General features: G+C 45.3%; 1 protein-coding gene across 2 annotated transcripts in view; it reads left to right on the top strand.

The window, feature by feature from the left end:
* The first annotated feature begins 1,344 nt into the window (after window positions 1-1,344).
* CDC20B (cell division cycle 20B) overlaps window positions 1,345-21,883 on the top strand; it is a 374,231-nt gene continuing 353,692 nt past the window's right edge. For both annotated transcript variants that reach the window (XM_086960634.1, XM_086960632.1), the window contains exons 1-2: window positions 1,345-1,483; window positions 1,662-1,733. In XM_086960634.1, coding sequence (XP_086816760.1) covers window positions 1,421-1,483; window positions 1,662-1,733 — 135 coding nt within the window. In that variant the 5' untranslated portion in view covers window positions 1,345-1,420. The remainder of the gene's footprint in view (window positions 1,484-1,661; window positions 1,734-21,883) is intronic.

Here is a 21,883-nt window from a genome sequence, read left to right as displayed (position 1 = left end):
TGAGAATGATCAACTGAGAACTAGAACAAACATTTAATAGATTAAGACCCGGTTCATGCCTGCTGCCAGTATACTGTTTTATTTTCAGGGAGATACTCCGTTGCTGCTTTCTGCCTCGCGACACTGTTTATTTAGAGTCTCTAAAAAATCCGTTGGTTGAGCGTCTCTTCCCTTGAGTGCGGCCCCTGGCAGAGCTTTGTTTGCCATCTTATAATTACACATCACGTCAGTTCTAGGTGCTGGCAGTTGGAGCGTGTGCCGCCTATTTGCCCGCCGCGTGTGCCACCGCTCTGAGTCTATTTTGCCGCTCAGCTGACCGGGAAGGGAGGAGAAAGGGGGCAGGAGTTTGCTGCCTTTATTACAGAGTTCTGTAAACAATACTGTGGACACAAAAGACAGACTACAGTTTACGGCTGAGCGCATTATAGGTCGGCCATCTTAGGACAGAGCGTGTTGCTAGCTACAGAGAAAGCGTTCGGACAAAAAGGCAGTCTACAAAGGGACAGTTCAAGTTTCATGCTTACCCTATTCGTGAATTTGAGATACAACAGTGCATACAGAGTCGTTTGTTTCTAAAGTGTAATGCATGCCAAACGTGTCTTTTCATCAAGCGGCTTATCGAAATGGCAAGTTCCTAAGAGATTTAGAAATTGGCAATCGTTTACCCTCCTTCGGACTCTAAGTTAAGAATCAGTTCAATTCGTAAAAAAAACATTATTGCTTTATAAACTATAACTGAGTGCGTGGCGTATGCGAGTTTGCCTCCATGACGGTTCCTTTAATGCTAGTCAGCTTTTGCTCTACCTCAAATCATATGTCAGTGTATAAGTGAGTCCACAATCCGCATTAAACTAATTCACACGTTTCCACTCCAAACATATTCCCCACGGCAGAGGGTACATGTCGCATGAAACGTTTTGGATTCGATACTATGAAAATCACAGGGCAGCAGGGGCCCGGCCATGTACTCTGACGGTATCCATACGCCGGAAAGACACTTTCCTTGCTTTCAATGCGCTCGTCTCTTTTAGGGAGACCCGTAGGCGCTCCTCGGTTTCTCGCCAGCACCAGGACTCTGCCCCACAACATGCCACAATAATCTGACAGAAACGCCAGCCCCACCCCTGCACGTTACGTCACAAGATTCATTCTGGCCAATCGGCTTGAAGCGATCTGCTTCCCGCTCCTCCAGCCGCCGACACAGTCTCTTTAAATGCAGGGCTGGTCCCGTTGGGAGCATCAGTGGGCAAGGGAGCAGGTGGAGCAGCCGTGAGAAGTCTGGGGCCCCGCCATCCCCATTCAGGGCAGTATCACAACAGCAGGCTGCAGAGAAGCATTGAACTCTTACAACAGGACTTACCTCTGCCCTCATACCTGCAGCTCCCCTACATACATAGATCTCACTATCCTTGCATTACAGATGGAGTGGAAGCTGCAAAGGCTCGCCTCTCGTCGAATCAAAACAGACGAAGACATGCTGTGGGTAAATGCCTCCTTAATTGGTGCTGCTTATATCTGTGTGACAGTGGCATGCATTACAAGTGACCCGATAGGACATTCATCCTGAGCAATGCAGTGTGGTTGAGAGCGTCGTGCAGAGTGCTACTATATTATTTTTGGAGCTTATACAAGTCATTACTAAATTTCCGTTTTTCTCTAAGGAGAGCATCATGAAGACACTGGACAGAGATCTGAAAAAGAACCGAAGGCTGAGCTCCCAGAAAGCAACCAAGGTAAGTTCTGTCGTGCTGATCTCGGCCCGTGAATCCTTGGTAACTGTAAAATCCGTGCAGTGAGAGAAAGCGCCATAAATGTTGATGCTGAGGCAGGGTGCACTTCTTGCACTCGTGACAACCTTATGCCGCAAGGACAGAATAGATGATGAATATTGTAACGGTTTCAGTTGATTGTCAGAACTCAAACTAATTATCGGGACTAACAACATAAGCACACCCATATAAGATAATTGACTTGCCCAATGTGGTGTGCAGTTTAGCATTATAATCAAGTCCGCTGGATTTATGTGGCAATAGATAATACATTTATGTGGACGACTGGGTGAAATATGTGGCAAGGAAAGGCTAAAGCCTGTAGCATTTTCGGTTAGTAAAGGCAACCTTTTTAGCACAACCTGTGGCATTCGTGCCCAGATATCCAGGCTTTAATGAGATGGGAATTTTGCCAATATGGTTTTATATTTCATGAACTGTGGGGGCGGACTCATTTCTCTATCAGGAAACGAAAGTCCTATGTAGTAAAATCGAATTCAAACTTGATTTAAAAACATCTTTGTCATATAAATGTTTTGTGACGCTTTTCGTGCAAATTCATATTTACATAATCTTATTTGCAAAGCATAAGTTATCTCAGGATGGCGCTTAGAGTTTCAAACAATCGCAACCCGTTTCTTTTTAGCTGGAATCCTTTGCATAATTGATAGTGGACGTGTACAATACTGTTCTTAGGGGCTGTTTCATGTTGTAATTGATGTTTCCAGAATCCATGCGGTAAGAACATAGGATAAACTAGGGACCTAATAAAAACATATCTTTCTGTACAAAAACTGGCTATGTGTTGGCTGCTTCACAGACACTGCAACGCTGAATGTATTACATTAGCTGGATACTATTGCATTGGAGAATGGAAGGTGCCATGTCGTAGCCTGGTCAACCTGAAGCATGATACCAATATATTAGGGCAGTGGTTCCCAAAGTGTGCGCCGCGGCGCCCCAGTGCGCCGTGATTAGAAGCCAGGGGCGCCGTGCCACGGTGCAGGATGTGGGTCCTGGAAATTGCAGCCTCAATTCCTCCCTATCCTTTGTGCTGCCAGTTCACGTGATCCTCGCACTCTGCATCTGAATGAGTGATTGATGACAGTGCTTAATTTGTAAAAGGATAAGTAATGGGTCCTAAGTGCTGCACAGGTGCACTTCCTGTCAGGGGCTCCGAACCCGAGAATGACTCCCCGGCCCTGGAACGGGTGCATCCGCGCCTGTTCGTCTTGTTTTCTGTCATGATTGAAGACGTTTTTCTTGGTACAATATAGAGCGGGAATACATTGGAAGTTCAGCTCTGTGTTTTCCACAAAAGTTGTAAAATGCCTCTGTACTGGGCATGAGCCCTTTGGTGAGTTTAGCGCTGACTGCCAGGATGTAAGTTTCGGTACTTGAATAAAAAAATGAGTGATTGCGAGCAAATCACTTTTCTGCCATGTGCCTCAAATTGTAAATATGTAAAAAAAGAGATGACTGTTGACTTTGCTTTCTAGTCAGATCCAAGTGTTCACATTATTATATTGAGGTCAAAATAATCAGCATACAAAAATATGGTTTTGGGGCATTGCAAGCTGAGGAAATACAGATTTACTGTCCTAATCCCTCATCTGCGTCCCTTCATTATATAGCGACGTGACAGTGGATGCAGCATTTTTGCAGGTTCATATTTCAATCCGAGTCAGCCATATAATTCTGTTCCATAGGCTTGCCCACACCTCCTGCTCATCACATCCTGGTTTCTGTGATTTGATCTCACCCTGACCCTGCTGACCCAAAAGCAGCACAAGGCCCCCTACCAAGTATTTTTTTACAGTTTTATATAGTGCGAACTCCACCCGAAGGCATCAGAGCGCTTTACATTAGCACCAGTTGCGTTACAGACAGACACATTAATTTTTAGGCGCGGGGAGTCCATCATGCTTTTTGAAATGGTGCCATTTTTCCAGGTGGCAGCCCCCTCCATTGGATAGGAAGGGTGCAATGGGGGGGCCGAGAAGGGTGCAAGGCAGAGGGGAGAAGGGTGCAAGGCAGAGAGGAGAAGGGTGCAAGGGGGAGGGGGAGAAGGGTGCAAGGTAGAGAGGAGAAGGGTGCAAGATAGAGAGGAGAAGGGTGCAAGGCAGAGAGGAGAAGGGTGCAAGGCGGAGGGGAGAAGGGTGCAAGGCGGAGAGGAGGAGGGTGCAAGGCGGAGAGGAGAAGGGTGCAAGGTGGAGGGGAGAAGGGTGCAAGACGGAGGGGAGAAGGGTGCAAGGCAGACTGGAGAATGGTGCAAGGTAGAAAAGGGTGCAAGACGGAGGTGGAGTTGGGTACAAGGGGAAGGGGGAGAAGTGTAAGGGAGAGGGGGAGAAGGGTGCAAGGGGGAGGGTGATGAATGGTAAAAATGTGCCCCCCGTAAACATTTCTGCGGACGGCCATGATCAGAGCCCACCACACGTAAACTTCTTGTAACGCCACAGAGCTCCTTCAGCCTTTCTCTAGCCTGGTTACTTTTAGTGGGAGTGCTTTATACTACTCTATGATGGTGTTGTATGCATTGAGATGTACTTTATAAGATCTTTGTGATTACAAATAAAGGTTTATGATAGTGATGGCTACTCTCTGCACCCTTCATCACGTCTAGGCTTGATTCTTCATGTAGACCTGTGGTTCCCAAAGGGTGCGCCGCGGCACCCCTGTGCACGGGTAAAAAAATGGTGGGGAGCCACGGCCAACTGCCAATTAGGTCAAGGGAGCCACGGGTCAAAAAAGTTTGGGAACCACTGTATTAGGGCTTTACAAAAACGTCAAGGGTGCCTTTCGAAACAAGTTAATGGTGTGACAGCAGTGTGTCGACTAGGCAGTGCATTGCTAGCTGGCTGCTCCGTGCTTAAGGCTTCAGCAGCTGCTGGCTGCACTCCACGTTGATGCATTTAGGATCATCGAATGAAGAGCAACATCGCCATCTGGTGGACCACTGTTAAAATATAAAATACGTGCCAATTTATACAGCATGGATACAATTTACCGACCCTGGGACTTTTTTTTGGGTTAAATGGGCACATCAAGAGTATGCCGGTCTTCTGAGATTGCGTTATCTGTAATTCTGGCTCTCTGATCACGATGCTTGGCTGTTAGCGCGCCACCTGTGTCAGGTAGGCAGTGTATTGTTAGCTGGCTGCTCGCTATGAATTCAGCAGTCGCTACTACCCTGCCACCTGCTGCGGGCCTGCTCATCTGTCACCCTGCGCTCTTTACATGACCTGCCTGGCCCGGCAGCAGCACCCTTGGTTACACTGTGCTCGCAGTGTTTCGTGTGTAGTGGGAAGGCAGTGTACGTTAGCTGGTTGGCACCTTAAGGACACCAGTCCACTTGCACCTGCCATCCTAATGCACACGCATTCGCCATCACTCACCGTGAACGTCTAGTGCGTGTCTACGATTTTAAAATGGTCCTTACTGGTAAGACAGTCGAAATGGAAAGGTCAACTCTTTCAGCATGGACAGTGAAGATGGCAGATTAAAGAGGCCTCGCGCCCTTTGACCACCTTATATAGGCTTTTATTTTATGTACATGGGATAACGTACTCCCATGCGTCCTAAGGATGCTGCAGGCCTGAGAATCTTTGTGACGAAATAGAGGAATGTGTTGTATTATAAAGTGACAGAACTTCCACGTGAGTTCTAATATTTTTTTTACTTTTGATAGTAAAGATTATATTTTCTCACTTCTTGTAATCAAAGAGGTTGTCTGAGTAGAGATAATGTGTAATACACCTGGACCATGTTGTTTGTAAGTGAACACATACACAACCTGTTTCTAATTCCTCGCAGACACATACCTTTAAACACTTTAATGTCGTGCTTGATATGAAGATATGAAACTGCAGGTTCTTCTTCTCTCACACTACGTGCTTGCTATTCAGAAATGCTGGTATTCTTCCGTTAAAAGTGTTACAACCCTGCTGAGAAGTGATACTACTCTTATCTTCCAAATTAAAGAAGAGCAAGTACTCAGTACCCGAAAGTACCTGCCCATTTTAAGAACTGCTTTCATGTGTGTAAACATTACTGTTGTGCTTTTCACTGGGTGAGCTGCATGCAGATAGAGTGTTACCCTTCTCTGATGAATCCCTCCAGTACTAGCAGTGCGATGTCACAACTCAACTGTATTACACTGTTACAGTAGAGCAGTGAAGCTACTTTCTTGCTACAGGTACTTAGTGATGTTCCAATTCTACTGCACTTAGAGAGTTAGAGACAGGGTTGTTACAAGGATTGCAGGCTTTCATGTAATGTTATGTTAATATCTCCTGCTCTTCAAAGCAAATTGGCCACGGACTTAAAAAATAGTATTGTACTGAGCTGTAACACACAAGCAGCATGTGCTAGTGTACACTACTGCATGTTTTGCTTTTTGGAATAACTAAATGAATGTACCTGAATGATGCGTTCCTTTACTGTAACTCACTATTGTGACTTTCTGTGTGGTGTGACTTGGGATAACAACGCAGCAGCCCTTTATTCAATGGTGTCGGTATGTTGTATCTGTGATTTCGAGTCACAGGCACGTGCAGGCAGCACTGAATAAAGGTGGCCTCTGAAGTCTGTGGTGATTAGGCAGTGTATTGTTAGTTGCTGTTTATTCAGATGCCAGCAGCTACATGCACTTCCACATCGGCACACGACCCTGCTTCTAAACCTGCTGCCCAGGGTTACCGTTGCGTGCAGCCCGTGTTGTGTGGTAGCCCCGGGTGTGGAGGTACAGTAGTGAGGTAGCTGGGAGTCAAAAACCACCAGATTCGTTCAACATGTGATACTAATATGGCACTTGGCATAGTGTGAGGTAGTCATATGAACATTGACTTCTGATGTAGACCGAAAAAATCTGACCCTACCCATTGTAGGCTTGTGATGTCATAATACAAAATGGCTGCCGCAAGGGCAAGTAAATTATTATAAATGTAATATTAGTCACAGTGACTGTACTACTTTTTGTCGGCAGCTTGGCCTTTTAACAACGTGTTTGGAAGAGAAGAACAGTATGTAATGTGTGCTGTTAATATGTTCTAGACTGTGGAGGTCTCTCATTTGAAAGTAAAGGTGTATTCACTGGCTTGTGTTTCCTGATAAGATGTAGTTTTATAATGCAGAATGATAGCAATTGTTAAAACATCCATAATCTAGGATTGTGTATTGAAATACTGCATCTTGAAAACTGAAAGGTTCTAGTAAGTTAATTCTTGTAAGCATAAAAGTAATTTTTGATAATAATTAGAACAGCTTTTTGATAAATTATTCAAACCCAGGAGTGTCCAAGATGTGTTGTAAAATATGAGACCATCGCCCAATTCAATGATTCGCTTTTTGCCGTCCATATAGATGTAAACATCTGAGTTGGGGCTGTCAGGACTTAAACCTGTGAAATGCAAGCTAAACACAAAGCTCTGTAACAAGTACATGTCCTACCTGACTTCAAAGGAACAAGTTCCTGTAACCTGTATGGCACGCACACATACACACCCCAGCAGGCTATCCTATTATAGTAAGCAATTTCGTCTTGTAGGTTACATCCGGATCTCTACAGCAGGTGTATTAACCCACTGGCCTTTCTAATTTGAATCCTTTGACCTGCAGGTTACACTCAGATCTCATTGGCAGACATGCACCCTCTGAGCTATCTTACTAAGAACACACCATATGATATTCCGGTTACATGTGCTCGATTAAATCAAGGGGCATATTTACAAGCCCATATCGCCACCATAATATCACTTTTCCCGACTTAACATGGCTTAACGCTGCCTTGTGAATAAGGCACCCTTTGACATTATACATAGAATGAAAGGGGAGGGCAATGGGTGTTGCAGTGGGCATTCCACTGCAACACCCATTGATTTTGACGCTGCTCCATATTTACAAAGGTGGTGTAAATATGGGGTAGTGCCAAAATTAAGACCAGAGAAAGTCTGGACTTACCCTGGCGCAACAAGGAGAAATTTTAATTTCAACAAAGAGAAATGTTTACTTTCTCCTTGTTTTTGCTGTTTCCATGTGTGCTGCATTGTGCAGTACACAGAGAAACAGCAAAACACCATTATTTGTTTATGTGCAGAAAGGTGTACCTTAAAAATGCCCCTTCATTTAATCGAGCACATGCAGCAATTTGCATGTAACCTGAATATCACATGGTGTGTTCTTAGTAAGAACGTAGTACTGACGTTTTGTACCTTTCATGTATGCTGCATTAAGGAGCACACATAGAGGTTACAAAACGCCATTTAAAGATTGTTTATGTGCAGGAAGGGACACCTTCCTGCACAGAAACAATGTTCCCCTGCATCGCAGACACCCTCGCACAGTGGTGCAATGGTGTCTGCCTTGGTGCTAGGCAGCTAAATTAGCGCCAGCACAGGGGGAAATGCAGGGCTGCACCGTATCCATGTAAATGCGGTGCATACCTGCGTTTCAGAAGTGGTGGAGCGCCGCGTTAAGCCATGGAGGCTAACGCAGCGCTCCGCCACTTCCTCATAAATAGGCCTGAAGTGTTTTCATGCGTTTCACAGAGCTCTTCGTGTTCTGCAAGGGCTGTACAGCTTTCATCACATTACATGCAGTGTTCATTATACATGTAAGGGCATGCTCAGTACCTGTGTACTGACAGACTACTGCATACTACGAGTCAGGGCAGTGGTGCATTTTGAATCTGAGAGCTTTGTGGTAGCCTCAGTGCAGGGCTCGCACTTTGGTGCTGGTCAGACAGATGGGCCTTATGAGAGCTCTGCAGAGGCCTCCCTACAGGGACAAACGAGATTTTACAGATCAGGATTGAAGTGTATTTTGAGCCCATGCACAAACATGTCAGGATAGATGTGCACTTTAAGAGCTTAGCAGATCAGTGATAAAATTGCCTGGGTGGTAAAAGTGGGGCACGGTAAGAGTCCGTGGTGGTCTTCGTACTGGGATGTAGGGCATTACAGATCAGAGTAAGGAGCGGCATGAAAGCATTGGGGAACCGTCGTACTGTGGTAGTTCAGTACTTGGGATTGTGGTACATGGTGCAGATTAAGGTGGAATCAGAGTGCTCTGCTTATGGCCTAGTACTGGAATACAGGTGAATACTGCAGCTAAGGCTAGAGGTGGATGGTGAGAGCTCTACACATATCTCAGTACTAGGAAATGTATTCACACATACACTGCACAGGGTTTGTGGGTGCTTTAGTACTGGAACACATATGAAATCTGCAATAATGGTAGACGTGGGCGGCAAGAGCTTTACAGGTCTCTCTCAATAGTAGGATAAACATTCACACATGCACCGTAACAGGTTTGTGGGTGCCTCAGTACTAGAACACAAGTGAATACCGCAGATAAGGCTAGAGGTGGATGGCGAGAAATTTGTAGATATCTCAGTACTAGGATATAGGTTCACACATATACTGTGCAAGGTTTGTTGAAGCCTTAGTACTGGAACACAAGTGAATACTGCAGATAAGGCTAGCGGTGGACGGCGAGAGCTTTGCAGATTTCTCAGTACTATGATATAGGTTCACATATATACTGTGCAAGGTTTGTGGGTGCCTCAGTACTGGAGCGCAAGTGAATACTGCAGATAAGGCTAGCGGCGGACGGCGAGAACTTTGCAGATATCTCAGTATTAGGATATAGGTTCACACATACACTGTACAAGGTTTGTTGAAGCCTCAGTACTGGAACACAAGTGAATACTGCTGATAAGGCTAGCGGTGGAGGGAGAGAGCTTTGCAGATATCTCAGTACTAGGATATAGGTTCACACATACACTGTACAAGGTTTGTTGAAGCCTCAGTACTGGAACACAAGTGAATACTGCTGATAAGGCTAGCGGTGGACTGAGAGAGCTTTGCAGATATCTCAGTACGAGGATATAGGTTCACACATATACTGTGCAAGGTTTGTGGGTGCCTCAGTACTGGAATAAAAGTGAATACTGCAGATAAGGCTAGATGTGGACGGCGAGAGCTTTGCAGATATCTCAGTACTAGGATATATGTTCACACATATACTCTGCAAGTTTTGTGGGTGCCTCAGTACTGGAACACAAGTGAATACTGCAGCTAAGGCTAGCAGTGGGCGGTCAGAGCGTTGCAGGTATCTCAGTACTAGGATATAGGTTCACACATATACTGTGTAAGGTTTGTGGGTGCCTCAGTACTCGAACGCAAGTGAATGCTACAGATAAGGCTTGCGGCGGACGGTGAGAACTTTGCAGATATCTCAGTACTAGGATATAGGTTCACACATATACTGTGCAAGGTTTGTGGGCGCCTCAGTACTGGAGCACAAGTGAATACTGCAGATAAGGCTAGCAGTGGACGGCAAGAGCTTTGCAGATATCTCAGTACTAGGATATAGGTTCACACATATACTGTGTAAGGTTTGTGGGTGCCTCAGTACTCAAACGCAAGTGAATGCTACAGATAAGGCTTGCGGCGGACGGTGAGAACTTTGCAGATATCTCAGTACTACGTTATAGGTTCACACATATACTGTGCAAGGTTTGTGGGTGCCTCAGTACTGGAGTGCAAGTGAATGCTGCAGATAAGGCTAGCAGTGGGCGGTCAGAGTGTTGCAGGTATCTCAGTACTAGGATATAGGTTCACACCTACACTGTACAAGGTTTGTTGAAGCCTCAGTACTGGAACACAAGTGAATACTGCTGATAAGGCTAGCGGTGGACGGAGAGAGCTTTGCAGATATCTCAGTACGAGGATATATGTTCACACATATACTCTGCAAGTTTTGTGGGTGCCTCAGTACTGGAACACAAGTGAATACTGCAGCTAAGGCTAGCAGTGGACGGTAAGAGCTTTGCAGATCTCTCAGTCCTAGGATATAGGTTCACACATATACTGTGCAAGGTTTGTGGGCGCCTCAGTACTGGAACACAAGTAAATACTGCAGCTAAGGCTAGCAGTGGGCGGTCAGAGCGTTGCAGGTATCTCAGTACTAGGATATAGGTTCACACATATACTCTGCAAGGTTTGTGGGTGCCTCAGTACTGGAATACAAGTGAATACTGCAGATAAGGCTAGCAGATATCTCAGTCCTAGGATATAGGTTCACACATATACTGTGCAAGGTTTGTGGGCGCCTCAGTACTGGAGCACAAGTGAATACTGCAGATAAGGCTAGCAGTGGACGGCAAGAGCTTTGCAGGTATCTCAGTACTAGGATATAGGTTCACACATATACTGTGTAAGGTTTGTGGGTGCCTCAGTACTCGAACGCAACTGAATGCTGCAGATAAGGCCAGCGGCGGACGGTGAGAACTTTGCAGATATCTCAGTACTAGGATTTAGGTTCACACATATACTGTGCAAGGTTTGTGGGTGCCTCAGTACTGGAGTGCAAGTGAATGCTGCAGATAAGGCTAGCTGCTGACAGCGAGAACTTTGCAGATATCTCAGTACTAGGATATAGGTTCACAAATATACTGTGCAAGGTTTGTGGATGCCTCAGTACTGGAATACAATTGAATACTGCAGATAAGGCTAGAGGTGGACATCAATAGCTTTGCAGATATCTCAGTACTAGGATATAGGTTCACACATATACTGTGTAAGGTTTGTGGGTAACTCAGTACTCGAACGCAAGTGAATGCTGCAGATAAGGCTAGCGGCGGACGGCGAGAACTTTGCAGATATCTCAGTATTAGGATATAGGTTCACACATACACTGTACAAGGTTTGTTGAAGCCTCAGTACTGGAACACAAGTGAATACTGCTGATAAGGCTAGCGGTGGACGGAGAGAGCTTTGCAGATATCTCAGTACTAGGATATAGGTTCACACGTACACTGTACAAGGTTTGTTGAAGCCTCAGTACTGGAACACAAGTGAATACTGCTGATAAGGCTAGCGGTGGACGGAGAGAGCTTTGCAGATATCTCAGTACGAGGATATAGGTTCACACATATACTGTGCAATGTTTGTGGGTACCTCAGTACTTAAATAAAAGTGAATACTGCAGATAAGGCTAGAGGTGGACGGCGAGAGCTTTGCAGATATCTCAGTACTAGGATATAGGTTCACACGTATACTTTGCAAGTTTTGTGGGTGCCTCAGTACTGGAACACAAGTGAATACTGCAGCTAAGGCTAGCAGTGGACGGTAAGAGCTTTGCAGATATCTCAGTCCTAGGATATAGGTTCACACATATACTGTGTAAGGTTTGTGGGCGCCTCAGTACTGGAATACAAGTGAATACTGCAGATAGGGCTAGAGGTGGACGGCAAGAGCTTTGCAGGTATCCCAGTACTAGGATATAGGTTCACACATATACTGTGCAAGGTTTGTGGGCGCCTCAGTACTGGAACACAAGTGAATACTGCAGCTAAGGCTAGCAGTGGACGGTAAGAGCTTTGATGGTATCTCAGTACTAGGATATAGGTTCACACATATACTCTGCAAGGTTTGTGGGTGCCTCAGTACTGGAATACAAGTGAATACTGCAGATAAGGCTAGCGGTGGACGGTGAGAGCTTTGCAGATATCTCAGTCCTAGGATATAGGTTCACACATATACTGTGCAAGGTTTGTGGGCGCCTCAGTACTGGAACACAAGTGAATACTGCAGATAAGGCTAGCAGTGGACGGCGAGAGCTTTGCAGATATCTCTGTACTAGGATATAGGTTCACACATATACTGTGCAAGGTTTGTGGGTGCCTCAGTACTGGAACACAAGTGAATGCTGCAGATAAGGCTAGCGGCGGACGGCGAGAACTTTGCAGATATCTCAGTACTAGGAAATAGGTTCACACATATACTGTGCAAGGTTTGCGGGTGCCTCAGTACTGGAACACAAGTGAATACTGCAGATAAGCTAGCAGTGGACGGAGAGAGCTTTGCAGATATCTCAGTACTAGGATATAGGTTCACACATATACTGTACAAGGTTTGTGGGTGCCTCTGTACTGGAACACAAGTGAATACTGCAGATAAGGCTAGAGGTGGGCAGCGAGAGCTTTGCAGATATCTCAGTACTAGGATATAGGTTAACACATGCACTGTTCCAGGTTAGTGGGTGCCTCAGTACTGGAATACAATTGAATACTGCAGATAAGACTAGAGGTGGACATCGATAGCTTTGCAGATATCTCAGTACTAGGATATAGGTTCATACATATACTGTGCACGATTTGTGGGTACCTCAGTACTGGAACACAAGTAAATACTGCAGATAAGACTAGAGGTGTACGGCGAGAGCTTTGCAGATATGTCAGTTCTAGGTCATAGGTTCACACATGCACTGTACATGGTTTGTTGGTGCCTCAGTACTGGAATACAAGTGACTACTGCAGATCATACTAGAGGTGGACGGTGAGAGCGTTGCAGATATCTCAATACTAGGATAAACGTTCACACATGCATGTTACAAGGTTTGAGGGTGCCCAGATAAGGGTAGAGGTGGACGGTGATGAGGAGCTATGTGGGAATGTCAGTACTGAGAAACGGTACAAGCTGCAGGTTAAAACAGAGGTGCATTGCAAGAGTCTTAGGAATCAGTACTTGGATCCAAATGCAAACTAAATGTCCCAGTACATGATTTCAGTCAACGCAGACATACATTGTGAAGCTCTGGTGATATCTCAATACTTTAGTACACATGTCTTCTGCAAGATTATATATAGATGTGAAGTGCAAGATCTTTGAGTGGCTCAGTACTGCAGTACATGTGTCTTCTGCAAGATAATATATAGTTATGACGTGCAAGCTCTGTGGCTGGCTCAGAACTGCGGTACATATTTCTTCTGCAAGATAATATATAGATATGACGTGCAAGCTTTGCAGGTGGCTCAATACTGCAGTAGTGGTACGTACGCATGTCATGCTTGAGCACATCACGAGAAGTAGGTATGTTTTTTCAAAAGTTTGAGTCAGGATCGAACGGCAGGTCAGGTGGAGGACGTTGTTGGACCTGTGTGAGTACGGATCTGGGAGACATGTACTTACTACACGTCAAGAGAGAAGTGCTTTGCAAGAGCGGCATTATTGTCTCAGTACTGAGCTACAAGCTCATGCTATTAACTCCGAACTACAGGTGCACCGTGAGAGCTTTGTGGACGTCTAATACTGGGGCACTAAGGCATGAGGAACATCAGGACCGAGGTACATTCTCAGAGTTCAGTAGACATTTAAGTACTGTTGTAGAAACACATACTGCAGGCTGTAATAGACATGCGTTGCAAGACCTCTGCCAATTCCTCAGTATTGCCCGCCAGAGCTCCCCGGCTGCCTCAGTGCTGGGTGAGAATCACATAAAGTTGACCAAGATGTAGGTGCACTGTAAGAGCTCTGTGGATGTCTAGATTGCTAGGATACAACTTTAAACTGCAGTTCGAAATGATATATTTTAAAGAGCACGCCACATGGCACATAACATGGCCAGCAATGTGACTGCCTATAAGACTGTCTCCAATTGGTATCTGACCCCTGTGCTGCTCCACAGGTGGAACCCAGGGCGCTCCAAGGAATGTTGCCTGGGATACAAACTCACTGGGACTCTTTTCCACCTCCTATGGCATTGTCCAAAACCCACCCAGTATTGGGACCAATTGCTAACTGACGTTGACATTGCTTTCAACACTTCCATTCCAAGGTTTCCAGCATGCTCTATTTTAAGACTGGTGAATCCCTTGACAAGCCCCCTATGCTCCATTAGAGGAAGACAAATGGCACCAGCATTGGGGGTGGCGCATCAAGTGATCCTATCACTCTGGGGTACCGATAAGATTCCTGATCACGCCTCATGGTTGCACAAGCTGTGGTTCCTCCTGGGAATGGTAAGCAGTCCATGTCTGTGGATCACAGCAGCATCTCCTATCCCAATGCATGGACACCCTTTATTCAGATTCTATCCTCTGAATGTAGAGAATTAGCATGTGGGAGGGTTGTGTTTTTTAAACTGTTTTTATTTTCTCTCTGTTATATATTTGCCTGACTTTCACTGCTTGCCCCAGGGTTGAGGCAATCAACTGTATTCCTTGTGTTACATTTCTTTTACCATTGCTGACCAATGGTTTGTGGCGCATAGCTGTGTATCAAGCTTTACAGACTTTAGTAAACAAAATTGTTCCATAAAAGGCATATCGTGATAGAGGTACTTTGAGAGAGCTCTATGGATGTTTCAGTACTGGGATTCAACTTCATCCAATAATGGGATATTGAGAGAGATTTGGAATGCATTGCATGATGAGAGCTTTATTTATATTAACATTGCGATCACAATGTGAATGTAAGAACACATAGGGGCTTATTTACAAGCCCCTATCGCCACAGGACCATCACTTTTACTGATGTTCCTGTGGCAATATGGGCTTCACCTTATTCACAAGGCAGTGTTAAGCCACTTAAGGTCACTTAACGCTGCCTTGTAAATAAGACCCACTTTCACGCTACCCTAAGTGTGAAAGGGGTGGGCAATGGGTGTTGTGTAGGGCATTCTACCCCCAAACCTATAGATTAAGACGCCGTCCCATATTTACAGGGGCAAAATAAATTTGGGGAAGAGCCAAAATTAAGACCAGAGAAAACCTGGTCTTAAACAGGCACAGCGAGGAGAAATGTTTTATTTCTCCTTGTTTTTGCTGTTTGTATGTGTGCTGCATTAAGTAGTACACATAGAAGTTTCAAAATGCCATTTCAGCATTCCTGCCTGCAAATAAACAATCTCCCCAAACAACGCAGGTACCCTTGCACTGTGGTGCAAGAGTGACCGTGTTGGCGCTAGGTAGCTAAAATCAGCACCAGCGCAGGGGAAGACGCAGGACTGCACCGTATCCTTGTAAATATGGTGCAGCCCTGTGTTTTGGAAGTGGCAGAGCGCGGTATTAAACCAAGGCGGTTAATGCCGCGCTCCGCCACTTCCTAGTAGATATGCCCCAGAAACAAGTTTGCTCATATTTTACTAAACAAAAGTAGTAACATTTAAAAGACTTTCTATCCAATGAGAAGTAATATGCAATGTAACAGTGCACTGTGTGGCCTTTGGTTCATTGAACTCTGATCCAGATGCACATAGCCTTACTCCTTCCTGTGCTTAATGTGAGCCAGTAATTGCTGGTGGTTGGTAGTGGCACTCATTTTTAGGGAGTTGGAATTATTTTTCATCATCAAATTTTGTCCTGAAATGAAATGAAAAGGGGTTTTATTAAGCGCTACAGCTGCCCTGAGGCGTCCAGGCGCTAAGACTAAAAAGGTGCATTCAAAAGGAAAAAAACAAGGATCTAGTTAGTCAAAAAGAAAGGTCTTGAGCTGTTTACGAAAGCTCAGCAGATTGGGATTAGTTCTCAGATGCACGGGGAGAGTATTCCACAACTTAGAAGCGTTATAAGAGAAGGATCAACCTCCTGCTCTGGCTCTCTGAATTCTGGGAACCTTGGCCAGGGACGCAGATGATGAGCGGAGAGTTTTGTTGGGTAGATAGAGTGAGATCAGGGAATGGCTAATTTCTGGACCCGATTTCCAAAAGGCCTGGTGAGCGATGCACAAAGATTTAAACTTAACTCTCTCCCTAATAGGGAGCCAGTGCAGAGCTCTTAACCCAGGCTTTATTGGGGTTCTTCGTGAAATTCCAAGCAGTGCTCGAGCTGCACAATTTTGAGTTTGTTGAAGTTTTTGCAAACTATACTCTGGCACCCCAAGGTACAAGGCATTATTGAAATCAAGGCGGGATTGAATAAGGCCCCGTATGACTATCTGCCTGGCCTCAAAAGGAAAGAGTGGAAGACTCATTTTTATCATCCTAAGGAGGCCAAAAGCCGGGTGCCCCCACCTTGGTAGCCTGTGTATTGAAGGTCAATGATTTGTCTAACCATACCCCCAGACTTTTGATGTTATCTCTGGGGGTGGGAGCTGTACCCATGCTCAGAGGCCACAGCAGCTCCAGGGTGGAGGGGGCTGCCGGGCCCAGGAGCATGAGCTCTGTTTTATCGTCATTGAGCTTCAAACAGGACTTCATCATCCAGCTCTTGACCTGTTCCAAGCACGTTGTTAAATTGGGAAGTGGTTGGAGGCCACTCTTCTGCACAAGGGAGACCACTAGCTGGGTGTCGTTCGCATAGGAAATGATGTTAATACCATGCGGACGAACAATCCCAGCCAGTGGTCTCATATATGCATTAAAGAGCGTAGGGCTCAATGAAGAACCCTGTGGCACTCCGCAACCCAGAGGCCTGCTTGACGAGACAGATATACCATCAAAGACCTGGAAGGTTCGATCGGTTAGAAAAGACTTGAACCAGAGCAGGGCTTCTCCCGATATACCCAGGTCGGCGAGATGGTTCATGAGGATTTTATGATTTACCGTGTCAAAAGCGGCACTCAGATCGAGGAGGATCACTACCACCAATCCTCCCCGATCCTAGAGCAAGAGAGAGAAAGGCAGAAAGGGAAAAAAGAAAGATCGGAAAACAGTGACAAAGGGAGAAAACAGAGATCGGAAAAATCTGCATGAGTGAGATAAAGAGACAGTGGGGCAGATTTACAAGCCACTTGTGTTATTTTTGCACCACTGTTGCGCATCGGTGGCATAAAAATGCGGCCCATTTACAATGTAACGCATCTAGGGAGATGCGTCACTTTGTAAAGCCCTGCTTCACATATACCTGCGTCAGGTATAGTGTATACAGGGTGGGCGTTCCCACACAGGAAAGCCTTGTAAAACTGACCCAGTGAAATCTACACCTCACGCCTGCTCGAAACAGGAGTAAGGAGTGACGTAGCACAAGGAGGATAGGCCTCAACATGCATTGCTGACTTTTGCGCTAACAGATGCGTCATAATTTCTGACGCATCTGTTAATCCTTGCGCCATGGTGTGCATAATGTAAATACGATGCATCCATAGTGGCGCAAGGGTTTTTGCAGGGTGGCAAAGGGAAAGGAACGCATCTCTACAGATGCGTCACTTTCTTGTAAATCTGCCCCAGGAAGTATAGGGTGGAGTTAAAAAAGGGGGATTAGGTGGAATCAAACCTAGGCAGCACCAATATTTGGCAACCCCAGTATTCGGCAGCCTTGGGCCCCTGCACTTATTATTTTACAAGCTGAGCACTGGCTAAAGCACAGTGCAAAATGTTGCTCTTTACCCCTGATAGGTGACCATGCCAGGAGTTTCACTTTAAAAGGGTTTACTGTACTTTTACAGAAAGAAACAGCGCTGCTCTTTTCCTGTTTCACTTTTTATGATGGTCCTCTCCATCATTTCATCTGGAGACTGGACTGGACTCTCAAAACCACCCAAGGCAGAGGAGACACGAAACTAAGTTTATGGCCCAGTTTATAATACATCTTAGCACATACAGCCGATACAGCCCAGAGAGGATTTAATGGCTGTCATGGGGTTTCAAAAACCCTCAGCAATGCCACAACCTTACATGTAATACATTAGCCTGAACACTGTACAAACAAGCCACAAAGCACAGAAAAGCTATGTACGCTGCCACTGCTCGCCAAGTCATCCCACACATCACCTAAGACCAGCCCGTAGATGATAATCTCTAAGCATATACTCAACACAGTCTGAATATGCAGTTAACAGGCTATTAAAACAACCACCCATAATTGCTAAAACTGGCAATTTTCCACACATACATTAGCAGGTAATGGGCAGCTTTACTAACCGACAAAGGGGCAGATTTACAAGCCCCTTGCGCCTCTTTTCCACCGCTGTTGCGTCACTTTCGTGACGCACCGGCGGCACAAAAGATGCGCCATGGTGCAGGGTATTTACAACGTGACGCATCTGAGAGATGCGTCACGTTGTGAAGCCCTGCGCCACATGAAACCTCCGTGAAACCTCCGTCAGGTTTCATGTGGGCGTTTTCACGGGGGGGGAGGGGGCGTTCCGTTGCAGGAATGCCCCTGGAAAGTGACTCAGTGAAATCTACAAGATTTCACTGAGTCACTTTACTAACTCTGATGCGTCAAAACCCTGCGCCTGCTTGAAGCAGGCGTAAGGCTTGACGCACCACGTTAACAGGGCAAGTTGGAAAAGTGCTGGAGTTGCGTGCCGCATCCAACACAACTTCACCACTGCGCCAACTTCACTCCCTAGATGCGACACGCATCTGTTTATTCCTGTGCTATGGTGCGCCGCATTGTAAATGCGGCGCATCATGGGTGGCGCAAGGATAAACTTGCCTGCCGTATCTTTCCTGGCGCATCTCTGCTGATTTGCAGAGATGCATCAGGCAACATAATCTGCCCCAAAATAAATAAGCAATTTGGTAAAGCCCCTGGTGTCACCCACTTACATAATGCAGTCCCAAGTAACTAAAACAAATATATGCAGTCTACTGACGAGACCCGGCCATAAAACCAAATCAGACTCTAGTTTGCAATGGAAATGTTTAAACAGCCATACTCCAGATTACTGAAAGACGATATGTTGTAATGTCTGTCTGCTGTACAAGTGCTAGTTAACAACACAGTGGCACCGTAATAAGGCAGAAGTTTTAAGGCTTTTGATTCAGATTTGACATTGGTGATGTTTGGGGCAATTGTTTTCTAAAGTAAAACAATGGTTCCCATGCTTGAGACTCCAGGAATTAGAGTGCGTTGCACACATATGTATATGCATATGATATTTCCGTAGCACAAACTAAGCCAAAGTCACTGGAGCGCTGTACAGAATCGAAGAGAAGCATAAAGTCAATGAGCGACAAGAGAGATAGTGGGGTTGTGAAAAATTAATGCATTGTGATTTACTGTTATTTCTGAAAGTGGAGTAGTGCTGAGGCAGTCCTGATGAATATGGGGATGCTGTTCTAGAACGTGGGTGCATACATAGAAAAGGCCTGCTGTCTTGTTTTATCCTTTTTAGGTATCACCTAGGTAGCGTTTGCACTCTCTCTTCGAGACATGATGTATTCAGAATATAGGAGGAACAAAGCGATACCAAAGGGGATGATGGACGGAGCGTTTGAGCAACTCAAACACTCACCCCCAGTCAACTGATCTGGGTTAAATTCATCATCATTCTTTAGCTCACTCCACCCCGAGTGGTACGGGTATGCTCAGACGTGAGTCCTGTGCTCTCCATTCCACTGGAATCAAGCTATTCTGGCTGATGAAACCGGTCCTAGGATGCTTGTTTCCAGTCTAGGGAGGACCTGGCTTGGCAGTTCGGGCTGGACTGTTCCCATGGGGCACAGGGTCAAGACTGATTTGCATATGACTGGGTTCAAACTGGAATGGCATGGTGAGCAAAAAAACGATGCATTTATGCCCAGATCTCTGTACTGAAGTGAATGTATGACATTGTTCTGCATTCTGTCCATTAACTGTTGTTTTTGTATTCAGGATATGGGCATGAAGCTCAGACCATTTTCCGCCTATCTTTTTAGTTGGCTTGTGTCTCTGTCCTTTGTAAATGGTGGCTTTTTATTGGCCAATAGGCTTAGTAGTCCCTCCTTAGAACTGCCTTTTCTCTTCTTGAAATTAAATGAAATGTGGCTTTTTATAGAGCGCATGTTTGCCATGGTGTCTTAGCGCTTGCTGCCATAAAGTACAACCGGAATAATCAGCCAACAAGTTGGGTACAAGTGAATAACCAAGTTTTAAGTTCCTTCCTGAACTTTAGTAGGTTGTTATGAGTTCTAAGGTACAGGGGCATCGAATTCCATGGCCTTGGGGCTAGGTGTCGAAAACTTCTACCGCCCCATTTCAATCTCTTTACCCTTGAGACTACAAGCAGAGACGCCGATGCAGAGCGGAGGCATCTCTGTGGGATGTAGAGCTTAATGTATTGGCTGATCTGCAGTGTAAAGACTTGTGTACAATACACATGGATTTAAACTGGATCCTAGCCGAAATGGGCAACCAGTGCAGTTGTTCCCAGATGACTTGACTAATGGGGCTGAATTTAGGGAGTTTTAGTAGTAGCCAGGCGTCAGCATTTTGCAAAGTCTGTAGCTTATTTATCACGCTTTTGCAACCTACCATGAGGACACCCCCTGTTACTTGGGTAATTACAGCCTCGGAGCACTATTTTGTTAAATAGCTTTACCTGCCAGAGTGCCTTGGCTAGAATAATGGCGGCCGCACCTTTCGTTTGTCAATTGAGATCGCCCAAGCGGCTGCATGCCTTTTTTTCTATTTGTTTACTTTTATTACAATTGTGGCACCCACGCTGTAGCTTTAAACTTTTAAGCTAAAGTGTGGGTACTGGGATTCCTTCAAATGTAAAGAAATAAAACATTTTTTTTTGTCTATTTCTTTACTCTTGTAGGAATCGCAGCACCTGCACTTTAGCTTAAGATGTTTAAAGCTAAGGCAAGTGTCGCAGTTGCTTTGGAGTGCAATAGCTCTCACATTACTGAAATTTTGAGCTATCAGCGTTGCGTTATTATTGGTAAATCCAATATCTCAAACTTTCAGTAATGCGATAGCTATTACATTGGAAATGCTTGTTACACTTCTTAGTGTGCAGTTTGATGGTGCCCTGGCTATGGGTGTGCTGAGAAACCACCAGATGGTGATCTCATCTGCAAGATAAGTGGGTGCACTAATCATGATGTCTTTGTAAATGATGCCGTTGATTTTGAAGATAATTCAGGCCAGCAAGGGGAGCCAATGAAGTTCCATCAGGATGGAGATGATGTGATCATAAGTCTTTACGTCGTGGATGAGACATGCTCTGGCGTGTAGGGTGCCCAAAGCCACTGAGCAGGGTGTTACCACCATCCATATGCACGAGTATGAGGCTTTGAACTGCAGTTCTGTGTCACTTTTGGGAAGCAATGGTTTCACCTTTTTTAGAAGAGAGGGCTGAACCAGGCCATCATTGTATTTATTTGTCATTGTGTTCTGTTATGTGGCTTTATGGTCATTCTCGACATTATATTATATTTATTTAACTTTTAAGGCTCACAGCTACCCACACAGGGTTTCGCGACGCCAAGAGATAGCTTAAAAGAATGAAAAGAAAACAAAAGGCAGATTATTGCAGAAAAAGCCATGTCTTGAGGCCTTTGCGAAAGTTAAGATTGTTGGTTTCGGTTTTCAATGAAGTAGGCAGGGAATGTCAGATCTTAGGGCCTAAGTGGGAGAACGAGCGACCGCCCATTCTCACCAGCTTAAATCTGGGAATCGC

The sequence above is a fragment of the Lissotriton vulgaris genome, chromosome 3_1 (genome assembly GCF_964263255.1).
Source record: "Lissotriton vulgaris chromosome 3_1, aLisVul1.2, whole genome shotgun sequence".
In the NCBI taxonomy this organism is placed as follows: Eukaryota; Metazoa; Chordata; class Amphibia; order Caudata; family Salamandridae; genus Lissotriton; species Lissotriton vulgaris.
Note: the sequence above shows the minus strand (reverse complement) of the source record. Positions and strands in the feature narration are given on the sequence as shown.